This window comes from Leopardus geoffroyi, chromosome C1 (assembly GCF_018350155.1).
Source record: "Leopardus geoffroyi isolate Oge1 chromosome C1, O.geoffroyi_Oge1_pat1.0, whole genome shotgun sequence".
NCBI lineage: Eukaryota > Metazoa > Chordata > Mammalia > Carnivora > Felidae > Leopardus > Leopardus geoffroyi.
In genome coordinates this window covers 96,009,633-96,029,464 of record NC_059328.1, presented here as the reverse complement: position 1 = coordinate 96,029,464, position 19,832 = coordinate 96,009,633, and the positions used below count along the sequence as shown (strand labels likewise).

The 19,832-nt window shown below is 41.9% G+C and overlaps 1 protein-coding gene across 3 annotated transcripts in view; it reads right to left on the bottom strand.

The window, feature by feature from the left end:
• Positions 1–1,657: 1,657 nt before the first annotated feature.
• Positions 1,658–19,832, bottom strand: part of CTTNBP2NL (CTTNBP2 N-terminal like) — a 53,161-nt gene continuing 34,986 nt past the window's right edge. For all 3 annotated transcript variants that reach the window (XM_045478655.1, XM_045478653.1, XM_045478654.1), the window contains 3 exons: positions 12,401–12,631; positions 7,068–7,175; positions 1,658–5,877 (listed from right to left, as the gene is read on the bottom strand). In XM_045478655.1, the coding sequence (XP_045334611.1) occupies positions 4,396–5,877; positions 7,068–7,175; positions 12,401–12,631 (1,821 nt within the window). In that variant the 3' untranslated portion in view covers positions 1,658–4,395. The remainder of the gene's footprint in view (positions 5,878–7,067; positions 7,176–12,400; positions 12,632–19,832) is intronic.

The window sequence follows — 19,832 nt, the reverse complement described above, 5'->3', positions numbered from 1 at the left end:
AATTCCCAGGGCGGGGCCTGGGCCTGGCCAATAAGCACCTCAGGAGATACTCGTTTGGGAAATACAAGTAGTGGGAAGTGGGAAGCACCAGGGGCTTAATCCATGCTGTCACTCACCAAGGGCCCTTACACCAATCTCTGGTTCTCAATGACCTCATCTGCACATGGGCGGTAACACAGTGCTGGGACCCAAGTAAGTACTCTTGGCTCTGAATATCACTGACATTCTGGCAAACCAGATTCAGGAGTTTAAGACATCACCTCAGGTCAGAGGCAAAGTTCTTGTGAAAGAACAGGTAAGGGCAATGAGGCACGGTTTCTCAAGATGGAGCCTCAGACCACCTGCATTAGCAGGCCCCTAGGCCGAATCCTCAGGAGTCCTTATCTTAGAAGGCTTCGCAGGTTACAGTAAGGTTTGGGAACTGCTAGCCCAGTCTTCTTTCTCCTTTGCTTTTACCAATGAATTGGCCATTGACATGCAAGCAGCAGATGGGTGCTCTTAAGTTTTGTCAACTGGCTTTACAGCAATTACATGGAAAATACAATGCTCATTGCTTACTTCAGACTCAGAATTATGGGAACAGATCCTATTTTGAAGCCAGCATTTCAAGACATTTAAAGTTCTGTTTCAAAGACCAAGCATCAGAAGAGCTGCTTATAAATTAATTGACAAGGCAGCATTGCTACTTCTGGGGAACATGGCGGACGAAGACGGTCCTAAAGCTCACTTCGTCCCACAGATACACCTAGATAACATCCATAGCAGTATAGATAACCCAGAAAATGACCCAAAGACTGGCAGAATACTCTCCACTGCTAAATGCAGAGAAGAGGCCACCTCCAAGAGGGTAGGAAAGGTAGAGACACGGTCTAGAGCCAAACAGACCTGCAGGACCTGCAGGACTGTCCGTGGGAGGGAGGGATGCTCTAGGTGTAGAAAGGGGAGAGGAGCAAACCCCACCCAAGGCATGACGGACCACCCGGGAAGACAAGGCAGCATTACTGACAGTGAGGCTGTTCCGGGAAGACATACCCAGTGTTTGTTGAAATGATACTTAATTGGCTTAAATGCTAGAAACTTAACATATGTAAACATCCATATTGTTTGAACGCCACAAGATTTTCAAGTGCTTTTGTCTGCCTACAGCTCTCACTTGCTAACGATGTAGCACAACAGCACTGGACTAAGAAGAGCGATGAGGGATTTGATAGTCACCTGTAAAATGACAGGGCACGACAAGATCAGGCGTTCTTAAGCTAGAGTACGTGAATCATGGATGGCTTCAGGGTCTTTGGATCCTGTGAAGCCATCAACTAAACTCTACATACTAGTATATCCATTTGTCTGGGGATGGTGCCTAGCTTTTTTCAGATTCTCAGGTCCAGACCTCCACCCCCCCCCCCCCCCCCCCCCAGGGTTTGAAAAGTACAGACTGGATTATTGCCAAGGCTTCTTCCAGCTCTAAGGTTCTAAAGAAAACCAATATGCCAGCTCCTTTTGGAGTCTAACCTGGATGGGTCACTGACTTCACTTGGGTTTTTGAAAGCCACAGACGAGTGCTTTCTCTACACCACCTGCTCCTTCCCCAACAAAACAGGCCCTGTTGTGCAACATCCTTCACTTTGTACAAACAAGACTAGATTTTCCCCAGACAGAATGATTTAACTTGTTTTAATGTAGTCTGCTATAAAAGTGGATGAAGACTTCTGCATGGTACATTTGGCTTTACAAACGATGATTTAGTTAATGCTTGTGTTATGTGTCGCACATCCATTATAATCTGTTGAGTAGTAACAGCTTTCACAACATGGGTTAATACCGAGATTGTGAATCATGGAACTTTTACTTAGCACACACACAACCTACAGCAAATTTAAATACTAATCTAGAATACCTAACTGGAGTATTGGATCCATTGCAATATTGTGCTTATTTATCTTAGAAGATAGGCAACTAGCAAAAATACACGTTTCTTTTGCATTTCCCCCACCCCCATATTACACTGTAAAAGAAATACATTATTCAGTGCATTTCCTAAGAAATAAACCTCCTTATAGTATTTCTCTCTATATATATCTATGCCAAAACAAAGGAAGAGAACAATGCAACTTTTAAGATTACCATTTAAAGCAAGAGAAGTAATAAAACTCTGGGGCTATAGCCCCCTCTCCTGTTTAAAAAGTTCAGCTATTTTATCATCAACACTTCATTTGGCTATGCGTGGGAATAAAATTTCATGCATGATCGCTTTGGGCGATTTCTAAGATACCACCTTCATCATTTGGTAGATGCCCTGGGCCATTAGTAGTATTTTAATTTTTTCTGTATTGGCCTTAATCAAACCGTAAGCCCTGGAGACACCAATTGTGATTTATACATTGACTTTCATCACCTGCCTGTCCCCCCATCAATTCATATTGGATTGGGAAGAAGTAGATTTAAATTCTAGCAGGGCAGGGCTTCTGGGTAGCCACTGGCTAGGGAGAATGTATGTGAGGACACCAAGGCCTCTCCATCCGTGGACAAATCATATAACCACCTTGTTTGAGCTGGGTTGCAAAGTCTTGTTTGGAAGACGAGGATCCTCATTATATTCTATAGCCTCTGTCAGCCGTACTAGCCTACAAGTTGGAGAGTGGAGGTGTCTGTCCTCACAAACTCACAAGGATGCAAATGCTGGAAGTTTCTAGAATGAATGAGGTTGCAACTTGTCAGCTTCTGAGCTAAACCCAGCTGCACAAGTGTTTTAACCAGAAGTTTAAAACTGTTTTTGAATCTGTTTTGATATTTAAAAATGAGAATGTTTCTATGAAAATCTGGCTTTCCCCCAAATTTGAGGAGCTGGTAACCCTGGGCTAACAGTATCGCTCGGCAGCAAGCAACTGGAGCTCAACAGGGGTGGCCCTTTCCTTTCACAGGGGGCCTGGGCACTTCCGTTTGCTACAGCTCCCCCTCTACTGGCTGTCTTACAGCGCTTGATTGAGTGACCTGTTTCACTCATTCATTTGGCCAGTGGAGTTTTGTGATGCTGGGGTGAGTTTGGCTCTGGTTTTTCGTGATGTTTAAGACCTGACTTCATTTGGAATTTCCCCATGTCCCCTATGGACAAGATTCCTCCTTTGACTGATTGGGTCCCAGCTGCATCTAGTTGCTGTGACAGGTAATCTTAATGTGCATGTCTACTCGTCCTTTATGCTATATTGCAAACTCCAAAGATAGAATCACGCTAATATTTATGTGTTTAAGTGTGTGTATGTTAAACATGTAAAGGGGTGTGTATCTATACATATATATATATATGTATATGTATGTGTGTGTATATATATGTATATATATATATATATATATACACACACACACACACACACATTCTTCCATTTAGGGAAAAGTTAATTTGGTTCCACAGATATAGACACCAAGTGTTGGCAGCTCGGAGAAGAAGTGTAATAATATTGGTAAAACCTGTATAATTCTGACTTATAATATTACAAAGAGAGTGACTTTTCAGTTATTGCTTTTTGATTACAGAATAAAGATCTCATTCTGTTGAAAAACTTTTATACAGAATGAGTAGCCATTTTCTATTCAAGTAATAGCGATTGGAATCAGAAGTTCCTTACACAACAGTAGATGCCCGAAGACATTTTTTGAAAGGAGATGTGATTTCATTCCATTCAAGAATTTATGCAGGAAACTGGGAGTGACTTAATTTTTCAGAAGTACAAGAAAATCAGCACCCCAGCTGCTTACTGCTCAGGAGGGTTTCTCAAGGGCTCTATAAAGCTCAGCTTTGTGGGGAGTCCACAACCACCTTCAGGATTCCCATCCTACTGATGCAGCCTTGTTTCTGGACACAGAGCTTATATTAAAAACAGCAAAAGAGGATTAAAAGCAGTGTTGGTTTTTAACATTCAGGATTCACGGAGGATCTCATTTTCTGCAATTAGATGATCCATTTTGTGTTTTCGCTGCAGAATCACATTCATATGGCAGTCTTATTTCAGGCACTTTTTAAACACGTTCATCTGGAATAAAAATTTACACGAACCACTTTCTGCATAATTCAAAATGAGTGTTGAGTGATTCTAGTCCCAAAATAGCAAATCACCACCTGGTACTCAATTAGCTTTCTCCATCACAACAGGTCGGTGACTGCCGAGCTGGAGATGTCTTTGAGGTGCCCTTCCCGCGTTAGTACAAAGGTGTGAGTCATACAAATCCAAACTACTCGGTTTCTACTTAAAAAAAATACAAAAAGGTGAAACACACTAAATGTATTATACAGATGGTTTCAGCTACTATCAAAATAAATAACATGATCTGACTCAACGGTTTGACTCTGAGCTCTTGGACGAAATCTGGTGGAATGTCAGACGTGGAGCCTCCCGCTAGGGACTAGCTGCTGGTAGGCAGAAGGATCTCGACGTCCTTGCCGTTAGCCACAACGGCATTTGAACAGCAGCTGCCGGCTAGGTCTTCTGCGGCGGCCAAGGAGGAGGCCTGGGAAGGGGTTTTGGTCAATGGAGTGGTAGTGGATGGAGAGGGAGTGAGGCCCGGTTTTTTGGGTGGGATGGGAGGCGGGTGTCCTCTCTCAGCTCTGGGGATGGTGGGGGACTTGATCCCTGGAGACAGAGGGCTCAGTGGACTGGACACTTTCCCTGGAGTAGGGGAATGGCTGGTGTCCCCTCTCGAGGTGGCAGTGCTGGCCAGATTCCGATAGTCTGTGCCAAAGGGAGAGCTGTTGGGGGAGACGGGCTTGATCGGCCCTTGCTGGCTAGTGAACCTGGAGAGCACCTGAGTGACTGTGTTGCGGGCCTGCTGCTTGGCGGCAGAGTTGTCTATGAGCGTGGGAGATAGGTCCCTGGATGGAGGGCTCTGCAGACCACTGGCCTGTTGGTCCTGATCTGCTTGGGACTGAAATTTGTGCCGTGCTGCATGGAACCGCTGGTTGATCCCTACTTGGTAGGATGACTGGTAGCCGGGGCTGCTGGCTGAGGACCCCAACAAGCGCTTAGTTAGCACTGGGGAGGAACAAGGAGAGGATGTGAGAGAGGAGGAGGCGGTGCTGCTGGGAGACAGCGAGCCCCCGCTGGACGGGAGGTGACCAGGTGCTGGGACAGGAGTCTCAATTCCCACAGGACACCCGCCATTCTCCACTGCTTTCTCTTGGGCCAACCCCACAGACCTCTCTCGTGGAGGCACTTGGTTTTCCACACTGCTGCCTGTAACCGACTCCTTGGCAGTTTGTATCTCGGGCTCCAAATGGCCATTGGTTTTTGCATAAGAGTAAGTAGGAGTGGTGGGGCCAGGCAGCCCAGTGGTCAGCACCTTGGCTACGTTGCTCCCGTGGGTTCTTTCTGCCTGGAAACCTTCCGTTTGGCAAAATACAGACACCAGCACAGGAGACTCAGTCGCTGTGCCCTTAGATACGGTTACCGGTTTCTTGGATTGCTCAGTAGGGCTACTATGCTGGTGAGAAGCCTCCAGATCCTTCACGATCTTCTTCAAACTTTCCATCTCTTCTTTTAGAGTTCTGGTCCGGTTCTCTTCTCGGTTCAGTTTTGCCCTCAGCTGCTCTCTTTCGATGTCGAACTCAGACAGCTGCTTCTCTACCTGGGCTTCTGTCTGCAAGCCTCGCTTCCGCTCCGCGGCCAGCTCTTCCTCCAGCTGGCTCACCCGGCTCTTCTCCTTCTCCAGTTTCCGGCTCAGCTCTCCCGCCCTCTGGCCCTCCTCGGCTGCCTTGCTGGTGGCTTTCTTGCACTCGAGCACCAGCACGGACGAGAGCTGCTTGTGGCGGGAGCGCTCCTCCTCCAGCTGACTGGACAGCTTCTTCTGCTCCTTCTCAAACTTTTTCACTTGGGACTTCTCAAATTCCAGCTGGAAAAGAAGGCCGCCATACATGGTGATTAGAGTAAGAAAATGAAGAGATACGCTGCAAAACTACTCTCCAGGCGAGTGTCCTGGCTAGCTCTTCTCTGGCACGTGGTCTGCTACGGATGCCATGTGCTTAGCTCCAGTATTTCTGAAGTCTTACAGTCCCTCCCATGGAAATGGACACGCTACGGCTTAATCTTTCCCTGATGGTCGAGGAGGCACTTCTGGTTCCTGTACTGTTATCGGCAGGAATATGAGCCATCATCTGTGTTTTAGGTCTGTGGAGCGCTCAGAAGATTGGAACCCACCGATACAGAAAACAGGAAGCCATATACACCAGGTTTCGCGCTGAATGCTGATGAAAACAGAACGATTTATTGATTTTAACTCTGGTAGAGTGGACACACAGTGTTCTGTGTGTCTCAAGTGTACAATATAGCGATTCAACACTTCTACATGTTACTCAGGGCTCATCACTTTGAAAGCTTTGGCAATCATTCTTTCTGGTCTTAAAAAAGAATAGTTGCATTTAAACGCTACTTGTTATGCAAATGCAGTCTATTTTAATTATCATTCCAACCCTATTTAAGGCAGAGAAACTCTGACCAAGAGGGAAAGTGTTGATGGAACCCTATTAGTCAGTGTTTTTCAAACTCTGAGACCCAATGGATGAGGAAACTAATCTCATGAGCCATGATCAAAATTAAAAAAAAAAAAAAAAAAAAAAGAATGGTTATTGTAACCAGTAAGGATTATATGGGATTTCATCAGATTTTTGTTTTAGGCATGTGTTTATGTATGTATATATATTGGGCTGTGATATAAAATGTATTTCTTACTAGGATTCCTAGGTCAAAATACTTGAGAGTTTGAAGCTAGTGTTCCCAGAGTACATTTTATAGAATGACAGTCCCACAGTGAGTGATCTATGTCAAAACAAGATTCCATGAAAACATAGATTTGCTAAACTCAGAATACCCTATCTTGTTCTTAAGACTCACAGTGTGCTTTTCTGTACTACAGGGTCCAACAAATTGAATTAGAAATCTATTTAACTTTGTTTAATCCAGTAATTCCCAGATTTGACCACAAAGCCCTTTCTTTTTGAGCAACACTAATTTCCACCCTGCAGAACGATCTTTGAGAAATGCTATTCCAGGCAAATGGTGTTGTGAGCCCCTCCACCTAACTACCTGCTGGGTCAGCCGCTCTCTCTCCTTCTCCAGCATGTAGGTGACATCATCTCCTTCAGCTGTGTCCTGTGCGTGCCTCTGCCGTTCTTCCTCAAGGTCTAGGATCACCTTTAAAGAATTAAAAAATAATAATATCCAAATAGCAGGGAAACACACTTGTAATACAATTAAATACTAAGTGCCTATCTAAGCACTTAAGATAGTTCTAGAGATCAATCAGTCCATCCCAGTCAGGGCCATCAAGGATCACATTATCTAGCAGGGTAAAAGAGATGTAAGCTATGTGCTAGAAAATAGTAAGATCTATGCTTTACTTCAACATGCACAAAATGGCATGTATATAGAAGAGAGCACCTAATTAGCTATAGGGATTGAGAAGGTTTCCAAGGATGCAGTTTGCTCTGATTAGGGGATGGGTGTGGGTGACAAAGCAAGGCAGAACCATGGAAAGCTGAAAGCTAAAAGCTGAGATCTTTCCCTCAAGCTCAAATCACTGTGCCTTGCTTAGGCAGTAATACACATTTTATATACAGTTAGCTAAGAGGTGGAAAGACTCTCCGAGTTCTTCCTGCATGTAAAAAGGCTCAACACTTGGGACCTTATGTGTAGATTTTTCACAAGGCCTCTGATTAACCTGCCTACCCCATTCCACTTATCCTGGCACCAAAGGATTAAGCCCAATTTGGAGGCAAATACTGCACAAATTTAAAGGGACATTTCCCTACAAATCAAAACCACATTGAGATACCACCTCACACTGGTCAGAGTGGCTAAAATTAACGACTCAGGAAACAACAGATGTTGGCGAGGATGTGGCGAAACGGGAATCCTCTTGCACTGTTGGTGGGAATGCAAACTGGTACAGCCGCTCTGGAAAAGTATGGAGGTTCTTCAAAAAATTAAAAATAGAACTACGCTACGATCCAGTAATAGCACTACTAGGAATTTATCCAAAGGATACAGGAGTGCTGTTTCGTAGGGGCACATGTACCCCAATGTTTATAGCAGCACTTTCAACAATAGCCAAATTCTGGAAAGAGCCCAAGTGTCCATCAACTGATGAATGGATAAAGAAGATGTGGGTGGTTTATATATACAATGGAATACTACTCAGCAATGAGAAGGAATGAAATCTTGCCATTTGCAAAAACATGGATGGAACGGAGGGTATTATGCTCAGTGAAGTAAGCCAGCCAGAGAAGGACAGATACCATATGTTTTCATTCATATGTGGGCTCTAAGAAACTTAACAGAAGACCATGGGGGAGGGGAAGGAGAAAAATAGTTTCAAACAGAGAGGGAGGGAGGTGAACCATAAGAGACTCTTAAATACAGAGAACAAACTGAGGGTTGATAGGGGGTTGGGGGAGAGGGGAAAATGGGTGATGGGCATTGAGGAGGCACTTGTTGGGATGAGCACTGGGTGTTGTATGTAAGCGATGAATCATGGGAATCTACTCCCAAAGCCAAGAGCACACTGTATACACTGTATGTTAGCTAACTTGACAATAAACTACATTAACAAAAAAAAATAAAGTACAGAGTAAAAAAAAAATAAAGGGACATTTCCCACATAATCCTACCTATAACTGCAATATTCTGAAAGGCAAGGGATTTCCTAGCAGCTTCTGCTCCTCCTTCAGAGGTGCCTTGGCCCAGACCTCTAAGACAGAGCACTGTCCTCCCCATGACCATTTCTCATCCTATCTCTTCACTAACGGAGGGAGAAAAGTTTCTGGCACATGAAACTCCTCTTTAAACACAAAATGTTTTCATTTACCAAAATGAAAACATCTTGGTATACTTCCTTCCAATTAAAAAAAAAACCCTAGGGGCGCCTGGGTGGCGCAGTCGGTTAAGCGTCCGACTTCAGCCAGGTCAGGATCTCGCGGTCCGTGAGTTCGAGCCCCGCGTCGGGCTCTGGGCTGATGGCTCAGAGCCTGGAGCCTGTTTCTGATTCTGTGTCTCCCTGTCTCTCTGCCCCTCCCCCGTTCATGCTCTGTCTCTCTCTGTCCCAAAAATAAATAAACGTTGAAAAAAAAAAATTTTTTTTAAAATAAAAATAAAAAAAAAAACCCTAACTTGGGCAACTGGCTGGATCAGTCAGTAGAGCATTGGATTCTTGACCTCGGGGTTGTAAGTTCGAACCCCATGTTGGGTGTGGGTGTGGAGATTACCTAAAAATAAAACAAAACAAAACAGGGCGCCTGGGTGGCTCAGTTAAGCATCCGACTTTGGCTCAGGTCATGATCTCACAGTTCGTGAGTTCGCGCCCTGCGTCAGGTTCTGTGCTGACAGCTCAGAGCCTGGAGCCTGCTTCAGATTTGATGTCTCTCTCTCTCTCTCTCTCTCAAAAATAAATATACATTAATAAAAAAAATTAAAAAACAAAACAAAAACAACTTCTAACTTTTCAATTTAGTAGAAAGACAAGCTTTTGGCTACGGGTGGTAGATCATCTCCTTTCCCTTTGGAGAGCCCTCTAAAATTATAGAAATGGAATGAAAAGATAAACACCCACAAAGACAGACTGGAGCAGACAAGAAATGTTAAAGGAGGGAAGGAGGCAAGAGGTGGTGGCTCCCTTGGTGTGGGGGAGGAAGCTGATTCGCCCTGCAAGGCCCCAAAGAGGTGTGGAACCTGGAGGCGGCAGGTGCTGCTGAGGAGAGGTCAGATGAGGGATAGGGAACAAGAAGATTGGCTCAAAATCTGTATTTTCCAGGAGTTATTTGTCCCTTCCACCTGATTCCTGTACAAAGAGTATTAGGTGTCTACTGACCAGGCATTAGGCAGATGTTTATCCTCAGAGGAAACTGAATGTGACAGTCTCAGGATTTGGGAATAGCAGATATGACCGAGAGTGAGTAAGGAAAGGGGATTGCTTGTTTTGGGAAGGTGGTAGGGTGGAAAGGGAGGCAAGATGCAAGATAAATCTGCACCTATAATGAGAGGAAGCAATTTAAGTGTCAAGAATTGATAAGGGGGTGGGGGTGCCTAGGTGGCTCAGTGATTGAGCATCTAACTCTTGATTTAGGCTTAGGTCATGATCTTGCAGTTCGTGAGTTCAAGTCCAGCATTGGGCTCTGTGCTGATAGCATGGAGCCTGCTTGGGATTCCCCCTCTCCCTCTCTCTCTGCCCCACTCCCTCTCTCTCTCTCTCTCTCAAAAATAAATAAACAAACATTAAAAAAAAGAATTGATAAGGGGGGAATGGTATACCATTTAGAAATATGGAATTTACCAACCAAAATAAATGGTCAAAAGGAAAAAAGTGTTGTCTCTGAATATTGAGGAGAAGAAGGAATGGGGAGAGGTGGATCAGGGAACTCTGTGTTTCATAATAAGCAGAGTAACCATATAATTTACTGTTCAAACCACAACACTTCTGAGAGTCAAAGGGGGTATTCTTAATGACTATCCCAAGGCGATAGACAACAACTGGGACTCTCTCAGGCAAACAGGGCCAATAAACACTCTAATTATAAGCCCCTAGGTACTACTGAATTTGTAACAAAGTCAGTGTTTTACTTTGATAAAACACTTAAAAAAGACAGGTGGTTGATTTAAAATATTTGACACTCACTTAAAGGAACTTACGTTGAAATATAGTATTAAAGAATTTTGAATTATTTTTAACTTCTTCCTCTCCCTAATCACCTAGAGCCACAAATCATCCCAACACCACACCTTTCATGGGCATCATGGCCAGCCAGCCATTCAGCACAGTTCAACTGCTTCATGGAGGAAAGGGGAAAAAGGCCTGCCTATCAGACAAGGATGCTGTGAAGCCTTTCGTAGAGGATTATGTAAAAGCCCCCCAAATTTAGGCAACTAACCCAAACGCACTGATACATTTAAAAACATTTTTTTACTGTTTATTTATTTTTGACACAGAGAGAGAGAGAGAGAGAGAGAGAGAGAGAGAGAGACAGAGCATGAGCGGGGGAGGCACAGAGAGAGAGAGGGAGACACAGAATCCGAAGCAGGCTCCAGGCTCCCAGCTGTCAGTACAGAGCCGACCAGGGCTCAAACTCACAGACCATGACCTAAGCCGAAGTCGGACACTCAACCGACTGAGACACCCAGGCACCACCCTCCCCCCACCTCTGCCACTGATACATTTTAAATTGGGCATAAATGTCTTTAGTTCACTTCATTCTAGACCAGAGGTTAAACTCTTCTGTGTCCCGGACAATTCTGAGAATTCAATTAAAGATATGGGAAAAAATTCACATTCTACAAAAATGCATAAACTTTTGGCATTCTGTATATTTTCTGGAGGATCATGGAACATCTGAGGCCCATCCATGGTTAAGAATCTCTACTCTGGCCTTTCATTTGGACACTGTGAAGAGTAAGAAAAATCATGGGCAAGACCTATGCTGAAGCAATCTGTCAGGTGCGTTTTAAGCAGATGGCTCTCTAATGCAGGCAATCATAAAAGTAAACTAAAGTTCATCAATTTGCAGCCGCTGACCCCATTTTTCAGAATAAAATGTTTCCTGCTAGATGTGTTGATGTCTCCCTTGCTGGTATAAATCTAAACCAATACTTTTAGAAAATGTAGATTTTAGCCAAGCACCTTTTACAGGCCAGATTTCAGCAGTAAATGACAGGTTGGGGAATAAAATCATAAGCATTAGAATTCCAATGAGATGAGGTAGAGGAAAGCACAGGTCTGCCTTCCTAGCTCGGGGCTGTAAGACCGGGAGCCAAACATACACATACACATACACACACACACACACACACACACACACACACACACACACACACACAGTTTCCTAATAGGTTCGAACAGCTTTAAAGTAAACAATCCTAGGGACTGTTTATCATTTTACGAAAAGTAAAATGCAATGAAACTCAAAAGTAGGAACACATGAAAATAATCTATTGGCTTCCATGTTTATAGTCAGGTAAATTCTCTCCCTCATCCAGCATTCCCCAAATACCTGCTCATCTTGTTATTTATCACTTAAGTAAGCAAATAGGGAACACTCTGTTCACCTACAAGCTTGGTCAGACCCCAGTTTGTTGCCAAAGTCTGGACGATCAAGAGCTGAAAAAACATAGCCAGTGTTTTGGAGTGTCATATCAAGAAGGAATGCCGTCTTTAGTAATGTGTCTGGCATCCTCCCTAAATTTAACATTTTGAATAACTTGTGTTTTCTTTCTGATCTCTTGGCTCCGGGGTAAGCTGTGGGGCTTTTGACACCCGGGAGACCTCCCAGCTGACTTACTGTGGAAACTGGCAGCTGACAAGAAAGTATCTGGTATGATTTATCAAGTCTTCCTAAGAGTTTATGTGGCACAGGTCAGCTGGGTGAACCCACCTTCCGGTGCCTGCTCTCGGCCGCGGCCAGCTGGGACAGCATGCGTTCCTGCATGTTCTTGCATTGCTTCATCACCACCTTAAGAACAGAGAGTGGGTTTGTGCAGACCGGCTGCTTCTCGCCATCATTTTTCTCCTTCAGTGTTTCAAAGTCTCTCTGCAGGGCCATTAAAGGATCACTGATGTTGTATTTTCCATAGCGTTCTTCAATGAAAGTATCTCTGTGCTGGGCCTGGGAAAGAGAAAAACATCAGCATTTTGCTTTTTAAAACTATTGCGGAGGGAGAATTGCTAGTTGTTACACATTAAAGGTGGTGGTGGTAGTATGAATGGAACCTGCTGACTACAGATCTCATTGGTGCTTGAGCCATCTGAACGTAGAAACAACAGTGGAGAGGGGGCACAGTATAACATTAACGAGGACAATTACTTATGCTAACTATGCATTAGGCATTGTTGTAAGCATTTATATTCACATTAGATTATTTAAATTTTATAAGCCTATAAGGTAGGGCTATCATTTTCAATTTGCAGGTGAGAAAATTATTAAACAGTGGCCAAGTAACCTGTTCCAGGCTACTCATTTGGCAAGTGGTCAGAAGTAGAATTTAGGGGCGCCTGCGTGGTTCAGTTGGTTAACCATCCGATTTCAGCTTGGGTCATGGTCTCACGGTCTGTGAGTTTGAGCCCCGTGTCGGGCTCTGTGCTGACAGCTTGGAACCTGGAGCCTGCTTTGGGTTCTTTGTCTCCCTCTCTCTCTGCCCCTCCCCCATTCACACTCTGTCTCTCTTTCAAAAATGAGTAAATGTTAAAAAAAATTTTTTTTTTTTTTTTAAAAGCAGTAGGATTTAAACCCAGGCAGCCTGGCTCTAACGTCTATGTCCTTAACCACCACGCTACTGCCTCTGCTTATGAATGCTTGTACTACTAGCAGGTAGTTTATGAGTTTACATATTTAGGGATGTAACAAGGCAGTTGTAGATAAGTAAAGGACACTAAAAGTGTTTTCGCATTATGACTATTTGTGATTTGAACACTGTTCAAATCTTGGTGGGTCAAGAGGGTGGAGGCACTCACAACCAGGGGCAGACAAAATCCCTTCTACCTGCTGCCAAATTCTACCCTTTCCTCTAGTCTCTGTTCAGCTGCTATCTGCCACCTTCCTTTTTGTCCCCCTCAGGCTTGGTGAGCTTCAGGCTTGAGAGAGAAGGTACGTAGGGAATGGGGGCTGAAATCTGCTTTAGGGCCTGGGTTGCCAAGTTGGGTCCAAGGATCAGGAAGAGAGTAGAAAGATAAGTCTTTGGCTTCCCTATTCTCTCAGCTTTACTAGGAGGGACCTGAAGTCATTACTTCGTAAGAGCATCATAGATTACATGCAGGTAACAGAGTGACATTAACAATTCCTTTACTACACAGACTTGGAAACGTTTCCTGGGACATTTTACAACCAAAAGCAAAAATGAGGTGTTAATACAGCATTGAGGAAACTTTCTCAAAAACCACAGCAAAGTACTATATAATTTAAGCTTTCAAATGAAGTCTAGTCATAAAAACTACTGTCATTTATCAATGTTTAGAAATTATTTCATCAGAAGCAGGTTTTCTTTCTCTTTTCTTCTTCTTTATTTTTAGGAGCTAGGTTTTCTTACCACCATCATCCACAAAGAGGAAATCATTTGAAAAAAAAAAGGGAAATTCACAATTCAAAGGCTATGCTTAAAAAACAAAACAAAACAGAAAACAACCTACCCCCCCCCGACAATAAAGCAAAACGGGGTTTAATACAGAAGAATGTTTCAGTGCTGAAAAGGTGATGCTTCCTTCGTTAGACTATCCAAGATCAAGATCCAGGAATCACTTAGCCTTATGCTCTAAATTGTGTTGGTATCACCTGGCAACTGTTCAAAGCAGCGTTAGAAGCCCTGTATTTTACTTCTAGCTTGACTACAACCATTTTAAATGATGACATTATTGGGGTATTTGGATAATACTGGTATACTGAAAATACGAAGAGCCAAATAAATCCTGTTCCTTTAAGGTACCATCTCAAGATAACCACCTTCCTGACCATACTACAGGTTTGTGTGCATGCACGAGTGTGCGCGTGTAAGCATGTGAATTAAAGGGGTAAAGATTTGAAAGACTGAGTCCAAGACAGAATCCTAGTTTTTCAGCTCCCAATTAAAAAGCAAATCGTCAGTAAAATTTTGAAATAGTTTCTCTACCATTTTAGGATGGAGAAAGACAAGACCAATTCCTGAACTGGCTATTTTTATTTTTTAAGTCATGGTGAGAACAAAACAGAAAAGGCTAGTTTTTAGTTACACTTTTAAAAGAAATAGTGTCAAACAGCAGGACTCATCAATGTTTTCCTTTCATCAAGAACATCTGTTTAAGTTGAGCAGTGCTTGGGTGGCTTGGTTGGTTAAGTGTCCGACTTTGGCTCTGGTCATGATCTTGCAGTTCGTGAGTTCAAGCCTTGCATCAGGCTCCGTGCTGTCTGCACGGAGCCCACTTTGGATTCTCTGTCTCCCTCTCTCTCTGCCCCTCCCCTGCTTGCACTCTCTCTCTCTCTAAAAAAAATAAATAAACATTGGGCGCCTGGGTGGCTCAGTCGGTTGAGCGTCTGACTTCGGCTCAGGTCATGATCTCAAGGTTCGTGAGTTCAAGCCCCGTATCAGGGTCTGTGCTGACAGCTCAGAGCCTGGAGCCTGCTTCAGATTCTGTGTCTCCCTCTCGCTCCCTGCCCCTCCCCCACTCATGCTCTGTCTCTCTCTCTCTCTCTCTCTCAAAAATAAACATTAAAAATAAAGAAATAAACATTAAAAAAACAAAAAAGAAGAACATCTGTGTTGAGTTTTATACCTCAAACTTGAGATTGACAACCTAGCTATTAATGTCCTAAGGCAAATCCAGGTTCAGAAAAATATTTAGACAAAAGAAGAGGAAAAAACCTTTAAAAAGTTGAAATTCCACTGTTCTTACTGCACATTGTTTTATTCATGATTTCCATTTCTGTCTGATTAGTGATGGTAAAGAAATGATTATTAGTACTGAAATTGGTTTAGTAGGGCAGAAAGGCAAACGTAAACCTGAATATTTCTATGGCTTTCTCCTTTTCAGAATAGCACAGAGAAGAAAAAGTGGGATGGGAGAGCAGAGCTGGGAGTACGATTCGTGACCTTGACAGATTTGCTGAGAAGCTGTCTCTCAGGTTTGAGTATATAGTTAACTAATCCCTGAAAACATGACTTTAAAAAACCCACACTGTTATTATCCAGTATAATTAATAAGCATCACTGAGTTACAAGTCCTAGACGAGGAGCTTCTTTGGTAAGGTCTCAGACTTCTCTGAGAACAGCTGTTACCCTGTCTGTTTTCTCTTGAAGTACTTCCCAGTAATTCCATAATCGCTTGCATGGTAATTACAAGTTATACAAAATTGGTGGCTTTGCACATAAATGAAAAGAATCTGTGGAATAATCTAAAAAAGCCTCCTTGTCACAAAACAATTCTTGTAGGCAGGTTCTACTATGGGGCCCAGATATGGGAAAAGTGAATTCGAAGTCTGTATTTATTATACCAAACACTGGAGTAGAAAATGGGGGAATACGGTCTTTTTCAGCCAACTCAATGCCTCAGTCAGGTAAGTGGTATGGATGACAGGTTTAATAGAACAATTAACCAAAAATAGATGTTAAGAATTGAAGAATGAAACAGCTTTACTGGAGGTGTGTACTAGGTATCTATTCCTGCCTAACAAACCACTCCCAAATGTAGCAACTCAAATAGTAAACATTGTTGTTGTTGTTGTTGTTTTCAAATGTCACAGTTTCTGAGGGTCAGGAATCTGGAAGGGGTTAAGCTGGGTGGTTCTGGCTCTGTGTCTCATGAGGTTGTAGTCAAGCTGTTGGCATAGGCTTTGGTTCCTTGCAGTGTGCTGGCTTCCCACAGAGCAAGTGACATGACAGAGAGAGAGAGAGAGAGAGAGAGAGAGAGGGAGAGAGGGAGAGGGAGAGGGGGAGAGACGGAGAGACGGAGAGAGGGAGAGAGGGAGAGACGGAGAGACAGAGATGGACATGCGAGTATCTTTTAGAACTTAACCTCAGAAGTGACATACCATCACTTCTGATGTATTCCATTGATCACACAGACCCACCTGGTACACGTGGGAGGAGACTGCACAAAGGGTATGAATATCAGGAGGTGGGGTCATTGGGGGCCCTCTTGGAGGCTGGCTACCACAAGGGGAATAACTAGATATGCTACCTCTATTGTTTACATCTCAAGTCAAAATTTAGAGACCAAGTATCTACTAAGTACTAAAAACTGTCAAGGCTGAGTTTTAATACTCTAATGATATTTCCAGCTATTTAATAAGAAATTTTAAATGATCTGGATTGGAGTTTTTGGAGGAGGAATTCAGTAATATAGCTAAAATCAATTTCTGCAATTTCATTATTTTCACTTCACTGACAACATGTATTTTAACTGAAGAGAAATTTCTACATTGTCAGAAAACATAATGGTCTTTAATTTCAGACAACAGGAAGATAATTGGCTGGTTAGACAGATTCACTGATAAAAGGTATTACTACAGCAGACAAAACATACAGTCATCTGTTACTCATTTTTCCTGTCATAGGCGGAATGAAACACACCAATACTGAAAGCTTAAAGTAAAATCATATAATGTCCTTGGAGCCTGCCATGCTCGCTCTCTAAAATTATCAGCTTTGCTATGATAAACTTCAAAAAGAAATATGAAGCAGTCACCTCCTCTCCCCTCCCCAAGATTACTTATACTATTTTAAATATATATATTATACATTTTATCATATATAATAATGTACATAAATAGTATAATACAACATATGAAAATAATACTATATATATGGCATAATAGCATACTATTATAGTAATATATAAGTGTGTATGTGGATATCTATCTATCTATACATCTTAAAATAGGAAATCATTATTCTTTGGATGATAATCACCAACATAAAGGATGGTTCCATATCGAAAAGTGAAGATAAGGCCTACTTAACTGGGGGTTTACATTCAAGTATGAGTTTTATTTAAGACTCAGGCTGGAACCCTAAATGGAGTAGGATACATCTTTGCAATTTATTGCCAATTCTGAAGTGATCAGCAATATAAACTTTATGCCTTTAAAAATATCTGAAAACCTCCATTGCCAGAGACCAGAAAGACCAAAGAACATGATTCCAGGATGGTTTTAATTAATGCTACAACAAAAGCATGTTAAAACTATCCTTTTCAGGGGTGCCTGGGTGACTTCAGTCAGTTAAGCCGGCTCTTGATTTAGCTCAGGTCATGGTCTCATGGCTCATGGGATTGAGACCCACGTCAGACTCTGCACTCACAATGTGGAGCCTGCTTGAGATTCTTTCCCCTGCCCTCTCCTTCTGCCCCTCTCTGCTTGTTTGCTCTCTCAGAAATAAATAAAGAGATAAATAAATAAATAGTAAAAATATATTTTAAAAAGCTACCCTTTTCACATTTAAGTTGAATCTACTAATTTTCAAATAATTTATACTCTGGAGTCCCTGATAAATTGTAAGTAGCTGCATGAATAACTGGAAATAAAGAAACCATTCTGGATAAAGATGATAACATTACAAGTACACCCTTTGTTTTAGAAGTTCCTCTTACTTACTGAAAGAAAACTGGATTTCAATGTTTGACAATATTAATAAAAGAGAAGTTAGCCACATTTGAATTAAACTTTAATTTTTGGAAAATGGTACAGAATTTAACATGAAAACTTTCATGATTTAAAAAATACTTCTGACATATTATTGAAAACCCATTAATCCACTTAACCATAAATGCTATTTTCTCAAATCTAGCCTTTCTACACATTTGTTTTCTTTAATAACTTTTGGCTCTGGAGTCTAACATAACTGGCATTCTTATCCGGGCTCTACTACTTTCTATCTGTTTACCTTCAGCAATTCCCTTAACTTCTCTGTACCTCAGATCCCTCATCTGTAAAATAAGGGCAACACTCTACCTATAGGTTTATTATAAAAATTAAATGAGTAATACAGAATGCTTCCTGTAAGTACCTGGCACATAGTAAATACTATAAATAGAAATTAATTTTTCTTTTTAAAAAAAAATTTTTTTAATGTTTATTTATTTTTGAGACAGAGAGGGACAGAGCATGAGTGGGGGAGGGTCAGAGAGAGAGGGAGACACAGAATCTGAAACAAGCTCCAGGCTCTGAGCTGTCAGCACAGAGCCTGACGCGGGGCTCGAACCCACGAACCGTGAGATCATGACCTGAGCCAAAGTCGGAAGCTCAACCGACTGAGCCACCCAGGCGCCCCAGAAATTAATTTTTCAATAACCAAGTTTAGAGTATAGATTTTCCTTTTAGACCCAGTGACTAAACCCACTCCTGGAGGTTTTAAATCCTGGAGATTTAAGATTCTGTAAAACTGGACTAAGCCAGGAAATCTTCATTAAAAGCAAAACAAAATTCACCAATCCCCAGATAACTCCAAAGTAATACATCACTAAAAATATATTGGGAACCTGAATAACCATTAACAGTATTTATTTAGTAATTAATCCTGAACTGCTATGTGACATTTTATGTAATATCGTCAGTTGGTATTTATCTTCTGCATTATGATTAAACATTTCTCATTTTTCTGTCTTTTTTTTCTTCCTGCCTAGACTGTAATGACTCAAAGGAAAAAGCATTCCTCATACATCTTTCTTCTTCCTATATCCTATATTTCCACTCAAGCCCAAACATTTAACAGATGTTCACTTTCCAGCTTTTTCCTGATGTGTCAGCTTCTCCTTACTCTTATCATAGTTAGTGAGTTCAATATTTTATTCCACTGTTAAGAAAATCTATGATTTACTTAGTGTAATCATTTAAGGTAATATTAATTTATACAGTTAGCAAACTGACTTTAAAGTAGAATGAGCTTCAAAGATTCCCTTTGGAGTCAGCTTGCAGCCGCAGATGTTTATAAAATCAACTATTTACATAAGGATAGATGACCATTTATTATTATGTGACTAAAGTGCACTAAATTCTTTTGAAGACTAAAAATGGTAAGTTTAGTACAAACAGATATTAAGTGTGATACTTCTAGCTAGTAGGCTGCTTGTTGATAGAATATGGGTAAACAGCTTAATGTAGCTGCTTCAACATTCAAATTCCAAAGGGTCTTATGAAAACTCGTAGTGAAATTGAAATAAATGTATTCAGTTTTGTGGTTTTTGTTCTGTTTTATTTTTGTGTGCGGGGGGGAATCTATGTGTGTGGTTGAAACAAATTACATCTATATTCTGGACTGGGTCTATGTAAATAAGTTTCTGAGCTGGGGAAGAAAATGTGTAAAGACAGTCAATAAGTACTGAACAAATTAATGCTCTTGAACATA